The 27,913-nt window shown below is 46.0% G+C and overlaps 3 protein-coding genes across 3 annotated transcripts; 2 read left to right on the top strand and 1 right to left on the bottom strand.

Annotated features, from left to right (window-relative positions):
* Positions 1-5,338: 5,338 nt before the first annotated feature.
* LOC124270227 (ribosome-binding protein 1-like) lies at positions 5,339-10,602 on the bottom strand. The gene is made up of 7 exons (XM_046705264.1): positions 10,576-10,602; positions 9,988-10,107; positions 8,559-8,704; positions 7,136-7,364; positions 6,698-6,787; positions 6,488-6,607; positions 5,339-5,788 (listed from the first exon to the last, which is right to left on the bottom strand). Exons 1-7 carry the CDS (start codon positions 10,600-10,602, stop codon positions 5,339-5,341), a joined length of 1,182 nt encoding a protein of 393 aa, XP_046561220.1.
* Positions 10,601-15,142, top strand: LOC124270225. The gene is made up of 5 exons (XM_046705263.1): positions 10,601-10,658; positions 10,981-11,220; positions 13,696-13,923; positions 14,281-14,538; positions 14,777-15,142. The coding sequence occupies exons 1-5, from the start codon at positions 10,601-10,603 to the stop codon at positions 15,133-15,135; spliced, it is 1,143 nt and encodes a 380-aa protein (XP_046561219.1). The 3' UTR covers positions 15,136-15,142.
* A 6,935-nt stretch (positions 15,143-22,077) lies between these two features.
* LOC124270224 (fucolectin-like) lies at positions 22,078-23,764 on the top strand. The gene is made up of 4 exons (XM_046705262.1): positions 22,078-22,135; positions 22,445-22,684; positions 23,365-23,592; positions 23,760-23,764. The coding sequence occupies exons 1-4, from the start codon at positions 22,078-22,080 to the stop codon at positions 23,762-23,764; spliced, it is 531 nt and encodes a 176-aa protein (XP_046561218.1).
* Positions 23,765-27,913: the final 4,149 nt, after the last annotated feature.

Genomic DNA, 27,913 nt, shown 5'->3' with positions numbered 1-27,913 from the left:
TCTCGTCTCGTGCTATCGCTTTCTCGTCTCGTGTTATCGCTTTCTCGTCTCGTGATATCGCTTTCTCGCTTTCTCGCCTCCGAATTTTAAGGCGAGAAAGCATGGCACTAATCAGCCACCATAGGAAAGGCATATCAGTCCTCACGAATAAAATTAGACATGAAACGATACACGCTCGATCTTTTTATACACGTCAAGCAGAACGGTCACAGTGACATTAGAATATACGGGCATTGACACTGAATGTTTTAGCCTTGAACCTACCCGCGAAGATCCGGTTCCTTAAAAGTAATGAAGCAGAGGCTCAGGAGGGGCCGAGGCCCATTATTTTTAAGGAATGGAGAGTTACGAGGATATTACCCTACTTAAATTACATTCAACGTATTGCTAATATTTCTGGTATCAAAATTTAATGTCAAAATGACAGAATGAAGTCTTAAATTTGAAACTGGTACACTTCGCTCCATTCCTGAAAGGTAATGGAGCGAGCAGACAATGGAATGACGTCACAAATGTAATTTAATGCTGCTGAGAGATCCTAAAAGATAGGGACTTTTCTAACATTTTGCCTAGGAGTATGACCTCAATGCAGCGCACGTTACTAAAGGCTTGGCGATGCACGCTTTTCTCATTTCGCGTGGTCACCGAGGCGTGGCGGGATAATACGACTGTTGTACTCCCTGCTGGCGGATCGTGACGGGTGTACGTGGTATTTTATCAGTCACGTGAACCAATCAAAACTCGACATTCTTACATGAGGCTGGATAAAGTATATTAGCATCCTAGTATAATCAGAAAAACAATATTGTTGAGTGCCTATCATGAGTGTTACCTTTGTGCTGAGGCCTACATTGTATATGCCTACGACGTGCTTGTCAGTTGTCGGAAATTGATATTTCACGAGGTTAAATGTGAAAAGAGATAATCGAAAAGCTTTGGCATCACATCACTTAGTATCGAATGAAACATTTGCATACCTGCCAACTCTCACAGCTTTGGCTTGAGACTCACGGTTTTATTACTCATGTCACGCTCTCACGATAAAACGTGTTCCATAGGAAGTAATGCTGATTTGACAAAAGTCAAACCATTTGAAGGTTCCACCCTGCCCATTAGACCCCGGCATCTCAAGCTTTTACCTCTGTTGTTGTTTGAAGCTCTACATATGGTTAAGTAGGAATATTGTTAGGCACACAATATGACATACACCACTACCTTCCCCTTATATTCTTCCCATTACACGCATATACAACCCAGGGCGACTTGGAGACTCATGTGGGACCCCTGTTGCTCAAGCGCAAAGTGCACGTGTGATCATATCAGGAACACATTTCACGTGAATCAAATAGTGTTCCTATAGTTACGCAAATAGGTCTGAAGGTCTGTTCATGTGATTATCTATTCGTTCTTGTTTTAACTTGACATTTGCATTACAAATGGGACATACATATTTGTCAACTGCGATGTGTGCCTCTGTGTTTGTTATATTTCAACAAATCATTTCCGATGTCGTAAGACTGCCAGTAGACTAACGCCTTACATATTTTATAATTTTTCACTTTATGTCACTACACAATACGACACTGTATGCAGCTTCAGTAAATTTCTTTTCTCAGTTATCTTCGTTATCGGAGACAAATAAAAGTGTTGAAAACTAAAATAAGTGAAGACAATTTCCATTGTTCTCGCACTAATGTGAAGCAGCCATAAAATATATCTCCAGTGCTCCCACACTATCAGTTTGTTCCTTTGTCAATTTGTAACTGTGGTCAAATGGCCCACAATTACTGGGTATATGAGTGGGTTGGTGGATGAACTGCTAGACATTGAATTTGAAGGCTCTCAGGTTTCAGCATCACACTTTCAAGCATGACAAATTGAACTGGTATCATTTTCGACATCTTCACTACATTAACACTAAATTGAATGCTTTGAAATAGCAGTTTCAGATTTCTCCAGCACAACACATGTCACCTCCAATCCTCCACCAAACTGTGTCACAATATTTTCCTGTTTTATCCAACCCATCACATGCCACTCATCACTTCCTGTCGTCAGAACACCTTTCACACGCGCCCTTCCCTCGACCCACCTGTTTAAATGCGCCCTTCCATCGACAGACCTGTTTGAATGCACTCTTCCCTCGACCCACCTGTTTGGATGCACTCTTCCCTCGATCCACCTGTTTAAATGCGCCCTTCCATCGACCCACCTGTTTGGATGCACCCTTCCTTCGACCCACCTGTTTGGATGCACCCTTCCCTCGACCCACCTGTTTGGATGCGCCCTTCCATCGACAGACCTGTTTGGATGCACCCTTCCCTCGACCCACCTGTTTGGATGCACCCTTCCCTCGATCCACCTGTTTAAATGCGCCCTTCCCTCGACCCACCTGTTTGGATGCACCCTTCCCTCGACCCACCTGTTTGGATGCACCCTTCCCTCGATCCACCTGTTTAAATGCGCCCTTCCATCGACAGACCTGTTTGGATGCACCCTTCCCTCGACCCACCTGTTTGGATGCGCCCTTCCATCGACAGACCTGTTTGGATGCACCCTTCCCTCGACCCACCTGTTTGGATGCGCACCCTCAACTAGACCCACCTGTTTGGATGCACCCTTCCCTCGACCCATCTGTTTGGATGCACCCTTCCCTCGACCCATCTGTTTGGATACGACCTTCCCTCGACCCACCTGTCTGGATGCGCCCTTCCATCGACAGACCTGTTTGGATGCACCCTTCCCTCGAACCACCTGTTTGGATGCACTCTTCCCTCGACCCATCTGTTTGGATACGGCCTTCCCTCGACCCACCTGTTTGGATGCACCCTTCCCTCGACCCACCTGTTTGGCTGCGCCCTTCCCTCGACCCAACTGTTTGGATGCGCCCTTCCATCGACAGACCTGTTTGGATGCACCCTTCCCTCGAACCACCTGTTTGGATGCACTCTTCCCTTGACCCATCTGTTTGGATACGGCCTTCCATCGACAGACCTGTTTGGATGCACCCTTCCCTCGACCCACCTGTTTGGATGCACCCTTCCCTCGACCCACCTGTTTGGATGCACCCTTCCCTTGACCCATCTGTTTGGATGCACCCTTTCCTTCGACCCATCTGTTTGGATATGGCCTTCCCTCGACCCATCTGTTTGGATGCACCCTTCCCTCGACCCACCTGTTTGGATGCGCCCTTCCCTCGACCCACCTGTTTGGATACGGCCTTCCCTCGACCCACCTGTTTGGATGCGCCCTTCCATCGACATACCTGTTTGATGCACCCTTCCTCGACTCCACCTGTTTGATGCACCCTTCCCTCGAGCCACCTGTTTGGATGCACCCTTCCCTCGACCCAACTGTTTGGATGCGCCCTTCCATCGACATACCTGTTTGATGCACCCTTCCTCGACCCACCTGTTTGGATGCACCCTTTCCTCGACCCACCTGTTTGGATGCACCCTTCCATCGACAGACCTGTTTGGATGCACCCTTCCTCGACTCCACCTGTTTGGATGCACCCTCAACTCGACCCACCTGTTTGATGCACCCTTCCTCGACCCACCTGTTTGATGCACCCTTCCCTCGAACCACCTGTTTGATGCGCACCCTCAACTCGACCCACCTGTTTGGATGCACCCTTCCCTCGACCTACCTGTTTGGATGCACCCTTCCTTCGACCCACCTGTTTGGATGCACCCTTCCCTCGACCCCCTGTTTGATGCGCCCTTCCATCGACAGACCTGTTTGATGCACCCTTCCTCGACCCACCTGTTTGATGCACCCTTCCCTCGATCCACCTGTTTAAATGCGCCCCTCCCTCGACCCACCTGTTTGGATGCACCCTTCCCTCGACCCACCTGTTTGGATGCACCCTTCCCTCGATCCACCTGTTTAAATGCGCCCTTCCATCGACAGACCTGTTTGGATGCACCCTTCCCTCGACCCACCTGTTTGGATGCGCCCTTCCATCGACAGACCTGTTTGGATGCACCCTTCCCTCGACCCACCTGTTTGGATGCGCACCCTCAACTAGACCCACCTGTTTGATGCACCCTTCCCTCGACCCATCTGTTTGGATGCACCCTTCCTCGACCCATCTGTTTGATACGACCTTCCTCGACCCACCTGTCTGATGCGCCCTTCCATCGACAGACCTGTTTGGATGCACCCTTCCCTCGAACCACCTGTTTGATGCACTCTTCCCTCGACCCATCTGTTTGGATACGGCCTTCCCTCGACCCACCTGTTTGATGCACCCTTCCTCGACTCCACCTGTTTGGCTGTGCCCTTCCCTCGACCCAACTGTTTGGATGCGCCCTTCCATCGACAGACCTGTTTGGATGCACCCTTCCCTCGAACCACCTGTTTGGATGCACTCTTCCCTTGACCCATCTGTTTGGATACGGCCTTCCATCGACAGACCTGTTTGGATGCACCCTTCCCTCGACCCACCTGTTTGGATGCACCCTTCCCTCGACCCACCTGTTTGGATGCACCCTTCCCTTGACCCATCTGTTTGATGCACCCTTCCTTTCGACCCATCTGTTTGATATGGCCTTCCCCTCGACCCATCTGTTTGATGCACCCTTCCTCGACCCACCTGTTTGATGCGCCCTTCCTCGACCCACCTGTTTGGATACGGCCTTCCTCGACCCACCTGTTTGATGCGCCCTTCCATCGACATACCTGTTTGGATGCACCCTTCCCTCGACCCACCTGTTTGGATGCACCCTTCCCTCGAGCCACCTGTTTGGATGCACCCTTCCCTCGACCCAACTGTTTGGATGCGCCCTTCCATCGACATACCTACCTGTTTGGATGCACCCTTCCTCGACCCACCTGTTTGATGCACCCTTCCTCGACCCACCACCTGTTGGATGCACCCTTCCATCGACAGACCTGTTTGGATGCACCCTTCCCTCGACCCACCTGTTTGATGCACCCTCAACTCGACTCCACCTGTTTGATGCACCCTTCCTCGACCCACCTGTTTGATGCACCCTTCCTCGACCCACCTGTTTGATGCGCACCCTCAACTCGACCCACCTGTTTGGATGCACCCTTCCTCGACCTACCTGTTTGATGCACCCTTCCTTCGACCCACCTGTTTGGATGCACCCTTCCTCGACCCCCCTGTTTGATGCACCCTTCCCTCGACCCACCTGTTTGATGCACCCTTCCCTCGACCCACCTGTTTGATGCACCCTTCCTTCGACTCCACCTGTTTGATGCACCCTTCCTCGACCCACCTGTTTGATGCGCCCTTCCATCGACAGACCTGTTTGGATGCACCCTTCCCTCGACCCACCTGTTTGATGCACCCTTCCCTCGATCCACCTGTTTAAATGCGCCCTTCCATCGACTCCACCTGTTTGATGCACCCCTTCCTCGACTCCACCTGTTTGATGCACCCCTTCCCTCGATCCACCTGTTTAAATGCGCCCTTCCATCGACAGACCTGTTTGATGCACCCTTCCCTCGACCCACCTGTTTGATGCGCCCTTCCATCGACCCACCTGTTTGATGCACCCTTCCCTCGACTCCACCTGTTTGGATGCGCACCCTCAACCAGACCCACCTGTTTGGATGCACCCCTTCCTCGACCCAACTGTTTGGATGCGCCCTTCCATCGACAGACCTGTTTGGATGCACCCCCTTCCTCGAACCACCTGTTTGATGCACTCTTCCCTTGACCCATCTGTTTGGATACGGCCTTCCATCGACAGAGACCTGTTCTGGATGCACCCCTTCCTCGACCCACCTGTTTGATGCACCCTTTCCTCGACTCCACCTGTTTGATGCACCCTTCCCTTGACCCATCTGTTTGATGCACCCTTCCTTCGACCCATCTGTTTGATATGGCCTTCCTCGACCCATCTGTTTGATGCACCCTTCCTCGACCCACCTGTTTGATGCGCCCTTCCCTCGACCCACCTGTTTGGATACGGCCTTCCCTCGACCCACCTGTTTGGATGCGCCCTTCCTCGACATACCTGTTTGATGCACCTCTTCCTCGACCCACCTGTTTGATGCACCCTTCCCTCGAGCCACCTGTTTGATGCACCCTTTCCTCGACCCAACTGTTTGGATGCGCCCTTCCATCGACATACCTGTTTGATGCACCCTTCCTCGACCCACCTGTTTGATGCACCCTTCCTCGACCCACTCTGTTTGATGCACCTTCCATCGACAGACCTGTTTGATGCACCCCTTCCCTCGACCCACCTGTTTGATGCACCCCTCAACTCGACCCACCTGTTTGATGCACCCTTCCCTCGACCCACCTGTTTGATGCACCCTTCCTCGACCCATCTGTTTGATACGACCTTCCTCGACCCACCTGTCTGGATGCGCCCTTCCATCGACAGACCTGTTTGGATGCACCCTTCCCTCGAACCACCTGTTTGGATGCACTCTTCCCTCGACCCATCTGTTTGGATACGGCCTTCCCTCGACCCACCTGTTTGGATGCACCCTTCCCTCGACCCACCTGTTTGGCTGCGCCCTTCCCTCGACCCAACTGTTTGGATGCGCCCTTCCATCGACAGGCCTGTTTGGATGCACCCTTCCCTCGAACCACCTGTTTGGATGCACTCTTCCCTTGACCCATCTGTTTGGATACGGCCTTCCATCGACAGACCTGTTTGGATGCACCCTTCCCTCGACCCACCTGTTTGGATGCACCCTTCCCTCGACCCACCTGTTTGGATGCACCCTTCCCTTGACCCATCTGTTTGGATGCACCCTTCCTTCGACCCATCTGTTTGGATATGGCCTTCCCTCGACCCATCTGTTTGGATGCACCCTTCCCTCGACCCACCTGTTTGGATGCGCCCTTCCCTCGACCCACCTGTTTGGATACGGCCTTCCCTCGACTCCACCTGTTTGATGCACCCTTCCTCGACCCACCTGTTTGATGCACCCTTCCTCGACCCAACTGTTTGATGCGCTCTTCCATCGACATACCTGTTTGATGCACCCTTCCTCGACCCACCTGTTTGATGCACCCTTCCTCGACCCACCTGTTTGATGCACCCTTCCATCGACAGACCTGTTTGATGCACCCTTCCCTCGACCCACCTGTTTGATGCACCCTCAACTCGACCCACCTGTTTGATGCACCCTTCCCTCGACCCACCTGTTTGATGCACCCTTCCTCGACCCATCTGTTTGATCCGACCTTCCTCGACCCACCTGTCTGATGCGCCCTTCCATCGACAGACCTGTTTGATGCACCCTTCCCTCGAACCACCTGTTTGGATGCACTCTTCCTCGACCCATCTGTTTGGATACGGCCTTCCTCGACCCACCTGTTTGATGCACCTTCCTCGACTCCACCTGTTTGGCTGCGCCTTTCCTCGACCCAACTGTTTGATGCGCCCTTCCATCGACAGACCTGTTTGATGCACCCTTCCTCGAACCACCTGTTTGATGCACCCTTCCCTCGACCCAACTGTTTGATGCGCCCTTCCATCGACATACCTGTTTGATGCACCTTTCCTCGACCCACCTGTTTGATGCACCCTTCCTCGACCCACCTGTTTGATGCACCCTTCCATCGACAGACCTGTTTGGATGCACCCTTCCTCGACCCACCTGTTTGATGCACCCTCAACTCGACTCCACCTGTTTGGATGCACCCTTTCCTCGACCCACCTGTTTGGATGCACCCTTCCTCGACCCATCTGTTTGGATACGACCTTCCTCGACCCACCTGTCTGATGCGCCCTTCCATCGACAGACCTGTTTGGATGCACCCTTCCTCGAACCACCTGTTTGATGCACTCTTCCTCGACCCATCTGTTTGGATACGGCCTTCCTCGACCCACCTGTTTGATGCACCCTTCCTCGACCCACCTGTTTGGATGCGCCTTTCCCTCGACCCAACTGTTTGATGCGCCCTTCCATCGACACAGACCTGTTTGGATGCACCCTTCCTCGAACCACCTGTTTGGATGCACCTTCCCTTGACTCCATCTGTTTGGATACGGCCTTCCATCGACAGACCTGTTTGGATGCACCCTTCCCTCGACCCACCTGTTTGGATGCACCCTTCCCTCGACCCACCTGTTTGGATGCGCCCTTCCATCGACATACCTGTTTGATGCACCCTTCCTCGACCCACCTGTTTGATGCACCCTTCCTCGACTCACCTGTTTGATGCACCCTTCCCTCGACCCAACTGTTTGATGCGCCCTTCCATCGACATACCTGTTTGATGCACCCTTCCTCGACCCACCTGTTTGGATGCACCCTTCCTCGACCCACCTGTTTGGATGCACCCTTCCATCGACAGACCTGTTTGGATGCACCCTTCCTCGACCCACCTGTTTGGATGCACCCTCAACTCGACCCACCTGTTTGGATGCACCCTTTCCTCGACCCACCTGTTTGATGCACCTTTCCTCGACCCATCTGTTTGATACGACCTTCCTCGACCCACCTGTCTGATGCGCCCTTCCATCGACAGACCTGTTTGGATGCACCCTTCCCTCGAACCACCTGTTTGGATGCACTCTTCCCTCGACCCATCTGTTTGGATACGGCCTTCCTCGACCCACCTGTTTGATGCACCCTTCCTCGACTCCACCTGTTTGGCTGCGCCCTTCCTCGACCCAACTGTTTGGATGCGCCCTTCCATCGACAGACCTGTTTGATGCACCCTTCCTCGAACCACCTGTTTGGATGCACTCTTCCCTTGACCCATCTGTTTGGATACGGCCTTCCATCGACAGACCTTTGATGCACCCTTCCTCGACCCACCTGTTTGATGCACCCTTCCTCGACCCACCTGTTTGATGCACCCTTCCTTGACCCATCTGTTTGATGCACCTCCCTTCGACCCATCTGTTTGGATATGGCCTTCCCTCGACCCATCTGTTTGGATGCACCCTTCCCTCGACCCACCTGTTTGGATGCGCCCTTCCCTCGACCCACCTGTTTGGATACGGCCTTCCCTCGACCCACCTGTTTGGATGCGCCCTTCCATCGACATACCTGTTTGGATGCACCCTTCCCTCGACCCACCTGTTTGGATGCACCCTTCCCTCGAGCCACCTGTTTGGATGCACCCTTCCCTCGACCCAACTGTTTGGATGCGCCCTTCCATCGACCCACCTGTTTGGATGCACCCTTCCCTCGACCCACCTGTTTGGATGCACCCTTCACTCGACCCACCTGTTTGGATGCACCCTTCCATCGACAGACCTGTTTGGATGCACCCTTCCCTCGACCCACCTGTTTGGATGCACCCTCAACTCGACCCACCTGTTTGGATGCACCCTTCCCTCGACCCACCTGTTTGGATGCACCCTTCCCTCGACCCACCTGTTTGGATGCGCACCCTCAACTCGACCCACCTGTTTGGATGCACCCTTCCCTCGACCCACCTGTTTGGATGCACCCTTCCTTCGACCCACCTGTTTGGATGCGCACCCTCAACTCGACCCACCTGTTTGGATGCACCCTTCCCTCGACCCACCTGTTTGGATGCACCCTTTCCTCGACCCACCTGTTTGGATGCACCCTTCCCTCGACCCACCTGTTTGGATGCACCCTTCCCTCGACCCATCTGTTTGGATACGGCCTCCCTCGACCCACCTGTTTGGATGCACCCTTCCCTCGACCCATCTGTTTGGATATGGCCTTCCCTCGACCCACCTGTTTGGATGCACCCTTCCCTCGACCCCCTGTTTGGATGCACCCTTCCCTCGACCCACCTGTTTGGATGCACCCTTCCCTCGACCCACCTGTTTGGATGCACCCTCAACTCGACCCACCTGTTTGGATGCACCCTTCCCTCGACCCACCTGTTTGGATGCACCCTTCCTTCGACCCACCTGTTTGGATGCGCACCCTCAACTCGACCCACCTGTTTGGATGCACCCTTCCCTCGACCCACCTGTTTGGATGCACCCTCAACTCGACCCACCTGTTTGGATGCACCCTTCCCTCGACCCCCTGTTTGGATGCACCCTTTCCTCGACCCACCTGTTTGGATGCACCCTTCCATCGACCCATCTGTTTGGATATGGCCTTCCCTCGTCCCACCTGTTTGGATGCACCCTTCCCTTGACCCACCTGTTTGAATGCACCCTTCCCTCGACAGACCTGTTTGGATGCGCACCCTCAACTCGACCCACCTGTTTGGATGCACCCTTCCCTCGACCCACCTGTTTGGATGCACCCTTCCCTCGACCCACCTGTTTGGATGCACCCTTCCCTCGACCCACCTGTTTGGATACACCCTTCCCTCGACCCACCTGTTTGGATGCACCCTTCCCTCGACCCATTTGTTTGGATACGGCCTTCCTTCGAACCACCTGTTTGGATGCACCCTTCCCTCGACCCACCTGTTTGGATGCACCCTTCCCGTGACCAGATTCTAATGAACACTTCCTCAATTCACAAATGCGCCTTGAGCAGGATATCAAGCATGGAAAAGGCGCGTTATAAATATTCTCATTATTATTATTATTATTATTATCATAATGACATCAACACTAATTACATTACGGCATGTTGCCTAACACCCCTGGAGATGGCCTGCTACGTATATAAGCCGTGGTGGGTGCTCACTTGGTCATCATTCCCATCATCCACCATGGTCTTCATCGTGTGCCTAGCGGCTCTCTTAGCAGTAGCGAAAGCCAACAATTTCGGTAAGTACGCTGTATATGCATCGTGTGTCACATACGTTGTAATTGTTAGACGTCAAGTAACCTGTATAAAACAGTCCATATTAATTTAAGCATTCAAACTGCGGTTCAAAGTATGCAAGTTAACACTTTTAAAACAACCCGTTTCAACAAGTCTGCTTCAAATGCATCGTGTGTTTATAAAGTGTTCATATGTCTTGTAATTGATAATCTTTATGCAAAATACCTGGAATTTCGTTGGAAAATATAATATAAACATTCATACCCCGATTCAAGCTTTGCAAACGAATCCCCGTGTAACAATAATCAATTTCTTGCATTCCAGGCTTCAACATCGCCCAAAATCGTCCCACCGGTTCCAGCAGTGTCTTTGTCAACGGTGTTCCTCCCATCACCGCCAGCTCAAACCTCGCCGTCGACGGCAATTTCAACTCCGACTTCTTTGCCGGTTCGTGTTTCTCCAGCGATGTTCCGGCGAATGACCCCAACCCCTTCTGGTTCGTGGACCTGGGGTCCCGTCGCTACGTATCCGGCCTTACCCTCACCAACAGGGGCGACTGCTGTGGTAAGTTGGTACCCGACAACTATACGAGTTTACCTGGCCTTTCTTGGTTGTTTGTGTGTTTGTATTTTATCGCCACACTCAGCAATAGCCAAATATATGACGTCTTTCTGTAAATACTCGAGTCCTAACCAGACACTCTAGTGGCTGACATCATGAACATTGATGTACGCAAGTAGCATAACAGCCAAAGAGCCTGATCACCTAACACCATATTCGCCCCTTACGACACACATGGATTGCTGAAACCAATTCTAACCCGGATCTTCATGGGTCACCTTGTCGTTTTGGAATCTTTTATACATATTCCAGCCACTCTCGCCACGCAGCATCCTTGACCCATCCATGCCTGAATCCGTAAACACTGTGATGATCATTTTAGAAATAAACTTAGTAGTAAGTGCATCTTAAAACTGAATAAACACAAAAGTAAAAACCTGTATTTGAAGCATACGTTTAATACCCTTCACTCAACACCCAAAAAATGAAAGAAAAGATATGATGCCTAGCTTTTATTCTTCATTGTCTTAAAATTTTAAGATTTATTTAACTATATAATCTATGACGAGTGTCGTTGAGGGCTTATCTCCATACACACTACTATTCTTGTACTGGGGTTTGAATGAATACTTTGGTTAATTTGAAATAACCCATAACATCACTATACCTGCCAAAACCAACAAAGGCCACTCAGAGTTAAAATTCGCTGCATTTTCTCACAACTTATATGCATTTATAGTATGACCAGAAATTATTGAGAATTTTAGAAATATGTTTAATTGGATTTCTAGTATAAACAACCTTGATCAGCTGTCAAGTGCTTGGTTTCATTCAAGAGAGACAACTCCGTTAATCCTTTTTCATTAGTTTGTGAAGCGTTATCCCCCTTTGTTTACTTGCTAGCAGACGACATTTTCAGTGATCCTCAGTATGGATGATTTAGAGAAGAGGAAGTTGATTTTAGAGTATTATAACAACTGACTGAGTGACTGAGTTTGGGTTTACGCCGCTTTTAGCAATATTCCAGCAACATCACGGCGGGGGACACCAGAAATGGGCTTCACACATTGTACCCATGTGGGGATTCGAGTATTATAACAAGGACATCAGATCAGCTAAAGTGATTTCAAGTAGAACAGGCATCCCTTTGTCAACTGTTTATCGTATTTTGAAAGATATTGCAAATGGATATGGCATTGAGCACCAGGGAGGCGCAGGTAGGCCCAGAAAATTGACTGTCGGTGACAGGAGGTGGCTTGGTAGTCTTGTTTCTAAAAACAAACGAAGGAGTTTAGAAAACTTAAGGCTGGATATGATTGATAGAGGAACTATGGCTGTCTGTAAGGAGACAATTAGAACTGAGCTGCATGCAATGGGTTGGCAGAAAAGTCGAGGAATTCCATCACCGATCATGAAACCTGAACAAAAGGAGCGAAGGTTGAACTGGTGCTTACAGCATAGACATTTTAACTGGGACAATGTGATTTTCTCAGATGAAAGTTCTGTGTGGCTGTTTCCTAATACACTGAAATTCTGGACCAAACAAACTGAAAACCTTTGTATCAGCGCCCAAAGTACAGTCCGAAATTTAACGTGGGGGGTGGCATATCTGTGTTAGGGGCAACGCCCCTCTGTGTATTTGAAGGGAATATGAACAGTGAGCGGTACACAGATATTCTCGAGGACATTTACTTCCATCTGCTCGCGTGTTCTATGGAAATGTTTGGATTTTCCAGCAGGACAACGACCCAAAACATCGTTCAAAGCATTCACAGGTCTGGTTTCGGACCCAAAATATGACATTATTAGATTGGCCAAGCTATAGCCCTGACTTAAATCCAATAGAAAATGTTTGGGGACTTATGAAGGAAAGTGTCAATAAGAAAAATCTGACAAATATGGCTGAAATGAAAGAAGAGGTGGTCCGATATTGGGACAGCATGGGCCATGACTTTCTAACTTCTTTGATCAGTAGTATGCCCCACCGCATTGAAGCCTGCATTGCTGCCCATGGTGACTTGACAAAATACTAACTGTTCACCTGTCTTTGAATCTGGAGTTATGTTCTGCTAATATTCACATTTAATACGTGAGTAATGAATGAAAAAAATTACAATCTTAAATTCGCAATAATTTCTGGTTGTACTAAGTTATTCCAAGACAGTAATGTCTGGAGTACCACACTCGTTGATCAATCGGCTACTACGTACTGTGATTGAACAGCCTGCTGTTGTGCTATTGGGTGGTTGGTTTGTTGCTCAACGCAATATTCAGCTAATCCAGTGATCAACAGCATCAACATCAATCTACGCAATTGGGATACGATGGCATATGTGTCAACCAAGTCAGGGAGCATGACCACCCGATCCCGATAGTCGCCTCTTACTGCAAGCATGGGTTGCTGAAGACCAATTCTATACCCGGATCTTCACGGGTCTGTTGTGTTATTTAATTTAAAGAACATCGTCTATGTTTCAGCTGATCGTCTGAGTGGTCTTACGATCGAGGTCTTCGAGTTTAATCCCACAACCAGTACCGAGACTCCTGAGTTCTGCGCCATGGTCATTGGTGGAGTGGCCCTTGGTCAAACTGTTTCACTCTCCTGCTCTCCGACCGTGACTGGACGCTTCGTCCGTATCAGAAAACCCGCCGCCACCGACCCTCTCACCATCTGCGAAGTCACTGTGTCCGGAGGCAACATTAACTGTACGTATGCTTTGTCCCATGTGAAACCAATTACATTTATTTCCAGCAACAGTACTCCAATAATATATTTGTTCCTTCATATATCTAAATGCTGTACATTATTTAAGCAGAGAGGGAAGAGTACTCGAAGTAATTGTTAATTGTTAAAAATTGGTCTTTCTTGGGTTATAGTTACAAATGAATATATACTCACGGAAATGAATAAAGGAACACTTGTACTTTGAGGTGTTCCCTTATTCGTTTCTATGAGTATAGTTATATAGACGAGTTCTCCAAACATGAAGGACTTGTTTGTCGAGTTTGACCTTCCAATGTGTAGGTCTGGCTCCAGTCTTCAAAGTTTTCTCTTTATTTCAGATAACTTCAATAAACAGCCCACCGTCAATGTCGCTCGGAATCGCCCAGCGCGTGCTACCTCTCAGTTTTCTTTCGCTGCCACCAACCTCATTGCTTCCCCTGGCCTGACTGTGGACGGCAACTTTGACAGTCAGTTTGTCACCGGAAGAAGCTGTTACTCAAGCGCCATTGGTGACACAATTCCTACCTTGTACATCGACCTTGGTGCCTACTTCTTCATCAACTCCGTCACCGTCACCAACAGGGGAGACTGTTGTGGTGAGTATTGTTGTGTTCCTTATGTAGGTTAACCAACATGAGAGAGTCTTTGGGCATCATGAGCATCGATCTGAGCAATTGTCATACGATGATATTCATCAACCAAGTCAGCGAACCTGACCACCTGATCCCATATGTCGCGTCATACGACAAGCACGGGTTGCTGAAGACCAATTCTATCCCGGATCTTCAAAGTCCATCTCCTAGTACTAAATAAACATGTTCTTTTCAATTTCAGCTGAACGCCTGCGCAACATCAACATCGGCACTCTCCTGAAAGACCCCTACAGGTATCTTGAGTACCCTAGAGTTTGCGGCACCATCACTGGCAACGTCGCTGGAGGAGCTAACTTCACCGTCAACTGCTTTGCACCTTCTGTGGGCCGCTACATCAAGATCCAGAAGACCAGTCAGGCTGACAGCAACGATCTCCTGACCCTGTGTGAAGTACAAGTAACTGGAAGGTTCGCTTCCTACACTGAGGTGACCGACAAACACTTCGACAATGACGTTGCTCAGGCTCTGGCTGAGAATGGAATTATTTCTGTTGCTGGGTCACAATTTGCCGGGAATCACGGCAGAAGGGCTGTGAATTGATACGACAAATCCCAAGAAATGCAAGCCTGAGCTTCAATAGTAACGAAAGTCAGAAGTCCATTCAGCGAAAGCTAAAATCACTTTCCATCAAAGCAGGTCATCATTTATTGTTGTGGATTTGCTCATTTGTGGCAAAATAAATGTGGAGGTTAAATAATGACAGCGTTTTCTCATTTGTTTATAGGGCGGTGGGGTAGCCTAATGGTTAAAGCGTTGGCTCGTCACGCCGAAGACTCGGGTTCGAATCCCCACATGGGCACAATGTGTGAAGCCCATTTCTGGTGTCCCCCGCCGTGATGTTGCTGGAATATTGCTAAAAGCGGCGTAAAACCAAACTCAGTCAGTCAGTCAGTCCTTTGTTTATATGATGATATAAAGAATATTAGCTGAATGTCTATACGTAGCGTAAATACAATGTACACCGATGTTAAACAAAACCTGCATTGTCAGTGAAATATTTAGCTAATGGTGAATTGCAGAACCGTGAACAACGCTTGTGCGCTCCATGCAGTGCTGAGAGGCGTTTGTCACAAATCTCTCTAAACTTACCAGAAACTTTGATCCATAGTCTAATGAGCAGTCCAACTTAACAAACAAGGCTTAGGCTGTGCATGTTATTTACCGCAGTTTCTTATCTCCCTCCCAGTGTGAAATAGTAGAAACCCCCACCCCCCCCCACACACACACACACCCGGCTGTGAAAACTATGACCTGATGTGATGTAAAACAATCATTTGCACACACATAAAAGTTTCCAAAGCAAAGCGATTTAATCTACTTAATGAATAACACACTATTACCAAAAGATCTTAATTTAAAAAATATAAAACAAGTTACACAATTTGTGGAAAAACATATTATTGTAAACACAATATATTAGCATCCTAGTATAATCAGAAAAACAATACTGTTGAGTGCCTATCATGAGTGTTACCTATGTGCTGAGGCCTACATTGTATATGCCTACGACGTGCTTGTCAGTTGTCGGAAATTGATATTTCACGAGGTTAAATGTGAAAAGTGCAATCGAAAAGCTTTAGCATCACATCACTTAGTAACGAATGAAACATTTGCATCCCTGCCAACTCTCACAGCTTTGGCTTGAGACTCACGGTTTTATTACTCATGTCACTCTCTCACGATAACACTGATAAATCTCACGCCAAACTGGTTCCATATCAGGCAATGCTGATGCTGTGAATGATTTTCTAAAGAAAATGTAACCATTTTAAGGTATGAGTAGTTGTTTGATTTAGCATGCACATTGTGACCAGTTAAAATCAAACAAATAGGTCTCAATACATACTCGTATCCCCTGAAGCACCACTTCACGTTCCACCCTGGACTCGACCGGGGTCTGCGGGCATTAGACAACGGCATCTCAAGCTTTTCTCTCTCTTCTTGTTTGGAGCTCTGCATTTGGTTCAGCTGGAATTTCATTAGGCACGCATCATAACCTAAGCAACTGCCTTCCCCTTACACGCATGTACAGCCCGTGTCAAGTTGGAGACTCATGTGGGACCTGACCACCAAATGCCCATGTCATCTATAACCAGAGTTGATGAAGAGCAAGGTGCACGTGTGATCACCCCATGAACACATTTCACGTGGATCAAACAGTGTTCCTTTAGTTACGCATAGAGGTCTCGAAGTTCTGTTTACACATGATTGTCAATTTTATCTTGTTTTAAGTTGAATGTGCTTTACATGAGCCTTACATAATTATCAAATGCATGGTGCGGCTATTCTGTGCCTTATGAAGTGGGCTGCCGAATATAGCGACAGATCTCTTCTGAGGTCCCCAGACAGCTGCAGTGCCAGGGACCCACTGTTATGGAAGGCCTCCTTCTGCTGGTGTAAACCTAGAAGAGAAAAGACGTCATCAGTATATTCAAAATACTATTCAGATGGTTTCATTGCTAAAAAGAGTTGAAATCTGATGGTGCCATATCTAGTGAATACAGAGGACGTTCAAATCCACTGTCCTGAATAGCAGCCAACAGGCTTGACAACATTTCAATTTCGTTTAGCCTTGATATTCGGACACTGTCTCAGAACGAGGTAAGCATAAAAGCGGCTGCTATGGTAACCATCGGGAGGGAGTCTGCCACTGGGATTCCAAAGGAGTCATACAGAAGTCAGCTGATGGAAAAGACTTTGTCTCTTTTGAGACTTCATTTATAACAATATCAAGGATTTATCAACCAAGGGACGGCAATTGATGGTCCTCCTGAACCGGAACCATCTTCGAAGCTCTTTTCATCCCTTGCACGCCAGTTTAACACTGGCAAATGATTGAGTTGATACACTGAAGCCTTTACCATGTCACCAAGAATAGCTGCTGCTGTGTCAGCTGGATGTTCTCGATGGGGATAGCTGTTGTCCATTTTCACCAACAAGTAATAGCATGCCACCTTGATTCATACAGAAGTATGCCGAGTAGTTGTTTTATTTGGTCCAAATGCACCATGGAAGCATGGTGATTATTTTATTGAGAAAATTTAATACATCCAAAGGGTTTTGGGTGTACTGATTATCATAAATACGTTGCAACCGCTCCTTGTACCACCAGTTATACTGCAAAATATTTTGAGCTGATTGTAATAAAATGTTTGGACAAACTACTGCTGTAACAGCAATAATGCGGGATGGATAGAAAGCGTTTTTTCCATGAAGTCTGTCTTTGTTAAGGTTAAGTTATATGTATACAGATTTTCTACATGATCTCTGTAAAGTATTGTTAGCGCCTATTGATACAACAATAAAGAGTGTAACAAATGTTATAATTGGGACTTACACGTTCTTAATTCTTTGAATGGCATTTAGACGTGAGATAAACCTACTGTGTGGGAAAATCAGAGGTATATAACGAAATTATAATAGTTTCTAAATTTCATTTAAAACCGAACGCGTAGCGTGAGGTTTTAAATGAACAATTTAGAGCTATTATAATTTCGTTATATACCTCTGATTTTCCAACACAGTAGGTTTATCTCCATTCTACCATGACAATTTTATGAACAATTTCAGGTGGAGCTCTTTCTTTGGTTACGAGTCAATACGTGAAGCGGCCTCGCATTCCAATCTCAAGTGGTATCGCCCGAAACGGGGTGTTTGGTGGCAAACCGTCAATGACTAACAAACTCCAGATTCAGTAATAACAAATCACGTTTTGTTTTTTTCAATGCATCAATCACCAATCATTAACTGATAAGTTGGAAAACATATATCAAATAAGTTTGAAAAGCTTGGTTCACATTTGAAAATTCCACCGTAGACTCTTTCCCCACCAGAATAGTGGCAGCAACCTCATGGCCTTGACCTTTTTTCTCGAAGTCATTGTTTACATTTGGAAAGATGCGACAGGAGAGCCACTGACAGTTTGCGCAAGGTTAACCTGATTGTATGACTGAGATAGTCTTTGATATCTAATTACTGGTACTGGTACAAAATTTAAGAGTAGGGGCGCTTTTGCTGTAACGAGAAGTCCGTGTTGTACCGAATTTAGATACTGTTGAATTTTGCGCCCTGTCAACTTGACGATTTCACGCACCTCTACGTCTGCGTGCGACAGCTGTTGTGACTCTTACACACTCATGTGTGTACTTTGTGCTCAAATTCGATTCTACGGATATTATTTTCTACATTTTGGAAAGTGTTTTGTGACCTAGTGGCTTCAAAGTGTAGTGAATTCAAATTGAATCGGATTCGCTGGCATGTTCGCGAGTCTGTTGACAAAGAGCCAGATTTGTGGTGATATTTCCGAAAGGATGGATCAGGACACGAGGGTGTACCTCTGGCATAAACACGGTAAGGTAATTAATTATACTTTAATAGACTACTTTAGATCAAGCAGTGTAATGGATAAGAGGGATCATGACTAAGCTAAATAACTTTTCAACGATATTATACATTTAGAAAAAAAAAATATGTTGGGCTAAACAGAACGGTTTGCAGATTCTGTAGATCTAATTGTGTTTTACTACCGCTAAATTTGAAACAGTACAAATTTCAAAATATCATTTTGTTTGAAAAGATAACCCAACTGTTTATTTATGTGGACGGAAGGCATTAAAATTAAAATTCGGCGTTCGATGTTAATGCATCCTCCGTTACCGGATCAAGATCAGTGGCGATATCGTTGACGAAAGCTGATAATAAATTTAACACGGAAATTTTGTAGCAGTCTATTGCTGGATCTATTCTGACATAACATAGAATCAACGTAAACATATTTGTTTTTGCTGAATTTTTATTCGGAAAGCACACGATGTTTTGATCTTGTTCGACTGAATATTTGTTTCCATGCTTTCGAAGTACTTTTGTATGTATAAACACCTATTGCTGTGATTTACGCAAGTAGTGAGTCGTGCCCGTCATCGCTAAATCCATCTTTAAAGACATATGTGTAATTTCCGACAGTAAAATCGCCGTAATTTATCGATGCATCGGTAGGTTGTTTGGTGTCCGCCATGTTAGTGGGCAGACAAAAATAGTGCATTACCGTAAACCATGTATGATTGCGCACGGAAAACAGAGACCTGTATAACGTGATTATATACCTCTGAATGACTTTAATTAACCAATCACAATCTAGTGTTTACTGAAGTCATGGTAGAATGTGATATTATGTTAGCACTAATATTCAAATTAGGAATATCCGTACCAGAAATACTTCAAATATGTACTTGCCACAAAAACACAACTTATATACTGACAATGAATTGCGGGTACGACAACTGTAAAGGAGAGGTTCATATCAGTACAAGCCCTGGTTATTATTGTGTTCTATATATGAAAATCATTATAAACATTTGAAATTGTAAGTGATACCACATACAACTGCACATATGAGGTTAATTTGAGGTTAGAGGCCTCTATTAAGGGAAGCACAATATCCAGTCAATATTTTCTTAGAATCAATATAAATACAAAGTCAACGGGTTTTATTATAATCTATGGAACGTTTTCAAAGTCCTCTACTTCCTTTTAACTAAAAAGGCTTGTTTTCTGATAGAATGGGTGGTAAAAAGCAACGAAACTGGACCATTATGGAAAGGACGAAGATTATAACCCTTAGGGGTATGGGACTTCAGTGGACAACAATTAAAGAAATAATGGCCAAGGAGAACAATTTGAAGGTGTCAGTTAGTGGAATGTGTTTGTTGAAAAAGAAATACAGAGAAACAGGTGGCGTGAAGGACCCGTCGAGATCTGGCAGGCCGAAATGTATGACACATCGAGAAGACCGGTGCATCAGGAGACAAGGAAAGGTATTCGACCCTGAATATGATTCCAGGAAGACTGAAGCAGACACGGTCAGTAGGATGACGATCTCACGCAGGCTACATAGATTTGGGATAGGTTGTTATGTACCAGCAAGAAAACCTCTGCTAAACAACATGCAGCGAAAACATCGACTCTCGTGGGTACGAAAGGTGAGACGTTTTGGAGTGCCACAATGGAAGAAGATACTGTTTTCTGATGAATCTATCTTCAGGTGGTTTAGCAACCTAAGGAGAATGAAGATCCGACGTTTAAAAAACGAAAGATGTCGTCGATATCAACACACTATAATCAACGGCATAGATATTCATGGTCGTTGTCTCGCATTCCCTGAGAAAGAAATCATTTTTCAACAGGACAATGCCCCTGCTCATGCTTCGAAATCAACTACTGATTTCCTAGCTGCCAAGACCGCCTCCGTGGTGTAGTGGTTAGAGCGTCCGCCCGGAGAGCGGAAGGTCGCGGGTTCGATCCCCGACCGCGTCATACCAAAAAAACGTTAAAATATGGTACTTGTTGGTCCCTGCCTGGCGCTCGGCATTAATGGGTTCAACAAGGACTGGTCGGCTCGGAGTCAGTATAATGTGTCTGAGTGGGGTATTCATGCTTCACTGCGGCATGGTATCTCAGTGGGCTAGCACTATAAAACCAGCTTAAGTCTGGGCTAGTACAAGCAGCCGCACATACACATACACATGCATGCACGTCGTCATATGAGCGAAATATTCTCAAGCACGACGAAAACCCAATTTCACCTCACCTAGCTGCCAAAGGCATCCAGGTTTTACTATGGCCCCGGAATTTGCCCCATATGAATCCCATTGAATGGGTGTGTGGCATTATAAATGTCACCAGAGACTGATGGACTTTGGACATCCGTCCAAAAACACTGGTATAGTTTGCCAAATTCTACCTTTGACAATCTGTACCGTAATATGCCAAAAAGGGTAAAGGCAGTAGTCATTGCTAAAGGTGCGGCAACATGTTACTGGTTGTATTTCATGAATAAAACATATTTTCAAACTCTCGTTCATTTTTTTTCTTGAAATAGATGTTTACTCAGTGACATCTAACGATCTCACAAACCTACCGGACGCAGCTGTATATGCGTAATGTTACGGTGGTCGTGCAGATCAGTGAGTTAATTGGTTGATTTCAACATGTATTGGGTTAACGCCTTAAGCAAGTGAAGGGAATAATTAGTGTAAATGTGTGTGACCACGCCCTTGACTATAGTAATGACCACTTCCTCATTCACCAGTTAGTGCTTGGTCTGTGCTGATGACTGCATGAGCTGGACTGGATATTAACGTCGTCTTTACGATAATGTGTTTGTGTGTGTGTGTGTGTGTGTGTGCGTGCGTGCGTGCGTGCGTGCGTAAATACATGAAGCTGACACTATGGTTAATGAATATATATGTTTGCGATTGATTGATTATATAACGGTAAATACGCCACACCAGGCAGTTCAACATGGCATCTGAGATTGCAACTATTACAATTAACGGTGATCGCTCAGAGCCCTGCCCGCACCTTAAGTATTTCAGTAATGAGTATACATACTAACTGTATTACGCCAGGTTGCGCTTAATTACCCGTGAGACACGTATATAAGCCTTAGATCACACTAACTTGTCCTCATTCCCATCTTCCACCATGGTCTTCATCGTGTGCTTGGCGGCTCTCTTAGCAGTGGCGAAAGCCAACAATTTCGGTAAGTACGCTGTATATGCGTAATGTGTAACATACGTTGTAATTGTTGGAGTTCAAATAATGTGTATAAAAATAAAAATTGGTCGAAATTAATTTATGCATCCAAACTGCGGTTCCGTTTCAACAAGTCTGCTTCTAATGCATCGTGTGTTTATAAAGTGTTCATATGTCTTGTAATTGATAAACTTTATGCAAAATACCTGGAATTTCGTAAGAAAATATTATAAACATTCATACCGCGATTCAAGGTTTGCATACGAACGCTTGTTAAACACCCCATGTAACAATAATCGATTTCTTGCATTCCTAGGCTTCAACATCGCCCAAAATCGTCCCACCGGCTCCAGCAGTGTCTTCGTCAACGGTGTTCCTCCCATCACCGCCAGCTCAAACCTCGCCGTCGACGGCAATTTCAACTCCGACTTCTTTGCCGGCTCGTGTTTCTCCAGCGATGTTCCGGCGAATGACCCCAACCCCTTCTGGTTCGTGGACCTGGGGTCCCGTCGCTACGTATCCGGCCTTACCCTCACCAACAGGGGCGACTGCTGTGGTAAGTTGGTACCCGACAACTATACGAGTTTACCTGGCCTTTCTGGAATCTTTCACAAATATTACATCTTTTACAGCCACATGCCCGTAACCGTAAACTCTCGCTATTAATGTCCTGCATATTCGAAACTGCCGCCATTTTAAGAGAGTTCAAATTGTCAGCAGTGAATGTCAAACAAACATTGGAACACTTATTGAGGAAAAGGGAATTAATGATATCAAAAATTCATCGACATCTAAACTTCAATTTATGATATCACAAACTATGTTGTTGATATAACAAAAGTGAGTATACGATATCATATAATTGGTTAAGTGATCTCATAAATGCTTTTTTAGATTATATAGTATTAATTTTAAGACGTCAAAATTTCATTTCTGTGATATCTACAATTTGACTGTGTGATATCAACAATTATTTTATAGCGTAAATAATTATATTATGAAATCATTAATTCTCGAATTTGTGATATCAATATTTGAACTATTGACATAATATATTCAGGAATAAATACAACGGCGCCTCATACTCTCTTATGTACTATATTTGTTTACCAATCGACTACCTAGCGATTTATGCATGCGTGTTATAGAATCGACTCAAATTACACAATATGCTAAAATCTGGAAACAACATGCTGATATGTTGTTGAAGTTGGAAGGACATCTTTTATGTTTCAGCTGATCGTCTGAGTGGTCTTACGATCGAGGTCTTCGAGTTTAATCCCACAACCAGTACCGAGACTCCTGAGTTCTGCGCCATGGTCATTGGTGGAGTGGCCCTTGGTCAAACTGTTTCACTCTCCTGCTCTCCGACCGTGACTGGACGCTACGTCCGTATCAGAAAACCCGCCGCCACCGACCCTCTCACCATCTGCGAAGTCACTGTGTCCGGAGGCGATGTCAACAGTATGTATACTTTCTCCTATGTGAAACCAATTACATTTCCTTCCAGAAAGAGCACTTCAATAGTGTACTTGTTCCTTCATATATCTAAATTATGTACATCATTTGAGCAGAGAGGGAAGAGTACTCGAAGTAATTGTATATTGTTAATGATGGTTCTTTTTTAAAAGTCTGATAGTTACAGAAGAGCATATTTTCTATATGGATGAACTCTCTAAACATGAAGGGCTTCTTAAAGATGAGTGAGTCTGGCTCCAGTCTTCAAAGTGTTCTCTTTATTTCAGATAAATTCAATAAACAGCCCATCGTCAATGTCGCCCGTAATCGCCCAGCGCGTGCAACCTCTCAGTTTTCTTTCGCTGCCACCAACCTGATTGCCTCCCCTGGACTGGCTGTGGACGGCAACTTTGACAGCCAGTTCATCACCGGAAGAAGCTGTTACTCTAGCGCAGTTGGTGATTTAACTCCCACATTATACATCGACCTCGGCGCCTACTTCTTCATCAACTCCGTCACCGTCACCAACAGGGGAGACTGTTGCGGTGAGCATTTTTAGGTTGTCTTCTCGTACAACCCACTTGCCTATTTAGGTTGACCATGATCAGTTGTATTTCACGCTACTTTAAACAATGGTCCAGTTATATCATAGTGTGTCAGCTTGAGACTGGAAGACTGCCCGAAGCAGTGTAGGTGTCACACATCTACCACTTTGGTGAAACCTGGCCATATGATACACCTTGATACATTTCATTAATGCATCGTGTAATGTGTTTGTTTGTTATCTAACGCCGCTGTCTTATGGCGGTTGGTAAATACTGGATTCTGGACCAGACAACCAGGTGATGAACAGGTGAAGTCAGCGAATCTGACCACCTGTTCCCATTAATCGTCCTAAAAAAGCATGTGTTACTGAAAACCAATTAGAACCCAGTTCTTTAGTACTAAATAAGCATGTTCTTTCAATTCCAGCTGAACGCCTGCGTAACATCAACATCAGCACGCTCCTGAAAGACCCCTACAGGTACCTGGAGTTCCCTAGACTTTGCGGCACCATCACTGGCAACGTCGCTGGAGGAGCTAACTTCACCGTCAACTGCTTTGCACCTTCTGTGGGCCGCTATATCAAAATCGAGAAGACCGGTCAGGTTGACAGCAACGATCTCCTGACCTTGTGTGAAGTTCAAGTAACTGGAAGGTTCGCTTCCTACACTGAGGTGACCGACAAAAACTTCGACAACGACGTTGCTCAGGCTCTGGCTGAGAATGGAATTATTTCTGGTGCTGGGGCACGGTTTAACAGGAATGTCGGCAGAAGGACAGTGAATTAATACGACGAACCTCAACAAACGCAGCCTGATCTTCACCGGTCACGAAAGTCTGAAGTCAGTTGAACAGAAGCTAATGGCATACTATCAACACAATCATCGTTCAATGTTGAGGAGTTGCTCCGATGTGAGAAATAAATGTGGAAGTTAAATAATGACTGTGTTTTCTTCTTTGTAGAATAACCAATATTTGTCTGAATGTCTTTGCGTAGCATAAATAGCATATGTTAAAATAACAAACAAACATAAAACCATTCGTTATATGATAAACAACTACCCGGTGTTGTTTAAACGATGCACATGTATGTTACTGATCTTGAGCTTTCAATATTCAATATGTAACATGTAGATTTGAGATTCATAACAGAATCACTTGGTCTTCGGGTAACTAAACACAGTTCCTTAGGTTTCTAGTGTAAATGCAAAAAGCAATGCCTGGAGAGGTGGGATAGTCTAGTGGTTAAAGCGTTCGCTCGTCACGCCGAAGACCCGGGTTCGATTCCCCACATGGGTACAATGTGTGACACCCCCCACCACCACCACCCCCCCTCCAATGCCTATCATGGATATTATCCGTGACGGTGTAGTGAGGGCACAGCTCGTCACATTCTGGTCAGATGTCAGAACGTTTCGTACTTGTGATATTCCAAGAGGTTAAATATAGAAATAAGCACCTTGTGTCACTTTATTTAGTAACGAAGAAAAAAAACAAGCAGCTGAAACACCTTCGGTTTCACATTATTTAGTAACAGTTTCAAAACGTTTAAAACCCTACTCGTAATTGATGCAAAAGGATACAATTTGTATCCTCTCGGTGTTCCTGATCATCGATCATCTTGGCTCTTTTCATCCACTGAACTCCACGTTCAACTTCACCACAGTGGGAAACGAAAGAACATCATCCCATGAACCTGACATCATGTCCACGGGAATGGCTGCTGTAGTTTCATTTAGAGAGAATGACGGTACATGTAGCCTGTTGTCCATTTTCAACAAGAGATAATAGCTTGTCACTTTGATTCATGCACAGGTGTGCCGAATCATCCCAACCTGTGTTCCACGGGAGATATTGCTTGTGTGAGATCAAACGATATCTCCTAGGAGACAATGCCCTGACATCATCAATTAATGACTCACAATGCTATGACCCCATGAACTTGATGACGTCACAGTGCAATGACATCACTTTACTGCAAGTCTGACCGCCTCCGTGGTGTAGTGGTTGAGCGTCCGCCCGGAGAGCGTAAAATCGCGGTTTCGATCCCCGACCGCGTCATACCAAAAGACGTTAAAATATGGTACTTGTTGGTCCCTGCATGGCGCGCGGCATTAATGGATACAACAAGGACTGGTCGGCTCGGAGTATAATGTGTCTGAGTGGGGTATTCATGCTTCACTGCGGCATGGTATCTCAGTGGGCTAGCGCTATAAAACCAGCTTAAGTCTGGGCTAGTACAAGCAGCCGCACATACACATACACACGCATGCACGTCGTCATTTGAGCGGAATATTCTCAAGCACGACGTTAAACCCAATTTCACCTCACCTCACCTCACTGCAAGTCTCATAGCAGTACTGTGTTCAGTGATGTTCATTTTTCCTTGAAAACTAATGAAGAGTAACTTTTGATGATAAATGAAATTTCACCCTCGTGTCTACTGATATTAATTATATCAACACTCGGCAAGCCTCGGGTATTTGTAGTTTTATCAACTCGTGTTGATATAACTGATATCAGTAGACACATTGGTGAGAATCTCTATATCTCCCAAATGCACCCTGGAAGCATAAATACATGGAAACTGGGTGTATTTCTCATCTTGAAACGTTTAATGGAATCCGATTACCAGGAAACATACTGAGTATTTTTTTATCATATTAAAAGGCTTTGACTCATAGGTCTTTCAGCAGGCTGTGTCTGGTAACATCCTTATAGTGAGTGAGTTTAGTTTTACGTCGCTTTTTTAGCAATATTTATATATCACGGCTGGGAAACCAGAATGGGGTTAACACACTGTACCCATGTGGGGAACGGAACCCGGGTGTTCGGCGTGACGACCGAACGCTTTAACCACTAGGCTACCCGATTACCCAACCTATTAATATATATACGTAATGTTACAGTGGCCCTGCTTATCAAGGGGTCAACTAGGCGTGTTGAACATGTGTTGAGTCAACGCCGTCAGCAATGGGTATGGGGTAATTACTGTGTGTGACCACGCCCTGGATTATGGTGATGATCATTTCCTCATTCACCAGTTAGTTCCTGGTCTCTGCTTATTGCCTCATGTTCATAACGGACGGATGAGCGGGGTATTACAGGCCATCTTTCATTTTCAGTTAGCTGTAGCAATGAGAAATGCAAGCAGATTCTTCCAAGTTTGTGTTTTTCGGACCCGTCGACGTTTAAATAGTGATTTGGGTGGCAATGATTCCAGGTTTAGGGCCACACATGTAATTATAAGGGACACTTTTTATGTCTTTTTTTCACGGACTTCATGAATTCACTAAAAACGCATACAAAACAAAAAACATCGACATGGGCCAGTTTAGGTTATGGAATAAGTGTATTATAAAGAATATGAAAATGCGTTTATATAATTTTTTTCTCATTTATGTAAACAAATGTGTTGATCACGCTACCGTTTGCCTTTGAGTATATGAATCCCATTTGTGATGTTCCCCGCCGTATCCATATGTGGATATAGACGAAGGTTGTTCTTTGCCGAACCATGTTTACTCTCCTTCAGATTAACATCCCTGTGTAAAATTCTGCATGATCTTATCTTCTCTGGTTCTGGTCGCACGATCGATCTTGCGATACTCAACCATAGTCGAACCACCGGTGGCACCCATCCCATATCACCTGCTACTGCGCTGTTTGGCGTGGACTTCCTCACTCCCATAAAATACTTCATCTCTGTTATGAACTGCGTTGATGGCTGGAATGAGTGTATGTTAAAACAGCAGGAAGTGACTTAAGCAAACAGGTGATCTGG

Source organism: Haliotis rubra, unplaced genomic scaffold (assembly GCF_003918875.1).
Source record: "Haliotis rubra isolate DU_JTF1 unplaced genomic scaffold, ASM391887v1 Scf150, whole genome shotgun sequence".
Classification (NCBI taxonomy): domain Eukaryota; kingdom Metazoa; phylum Mollusca; class Gastropoda; order Lepetellida; family Haliotidae; genus Haliotis; species Haliotis rubra.
Note: the sequence above shows the minus strand (reverse complement) of the source record. Positions and strands in the feature narration are given on the sequence as shown.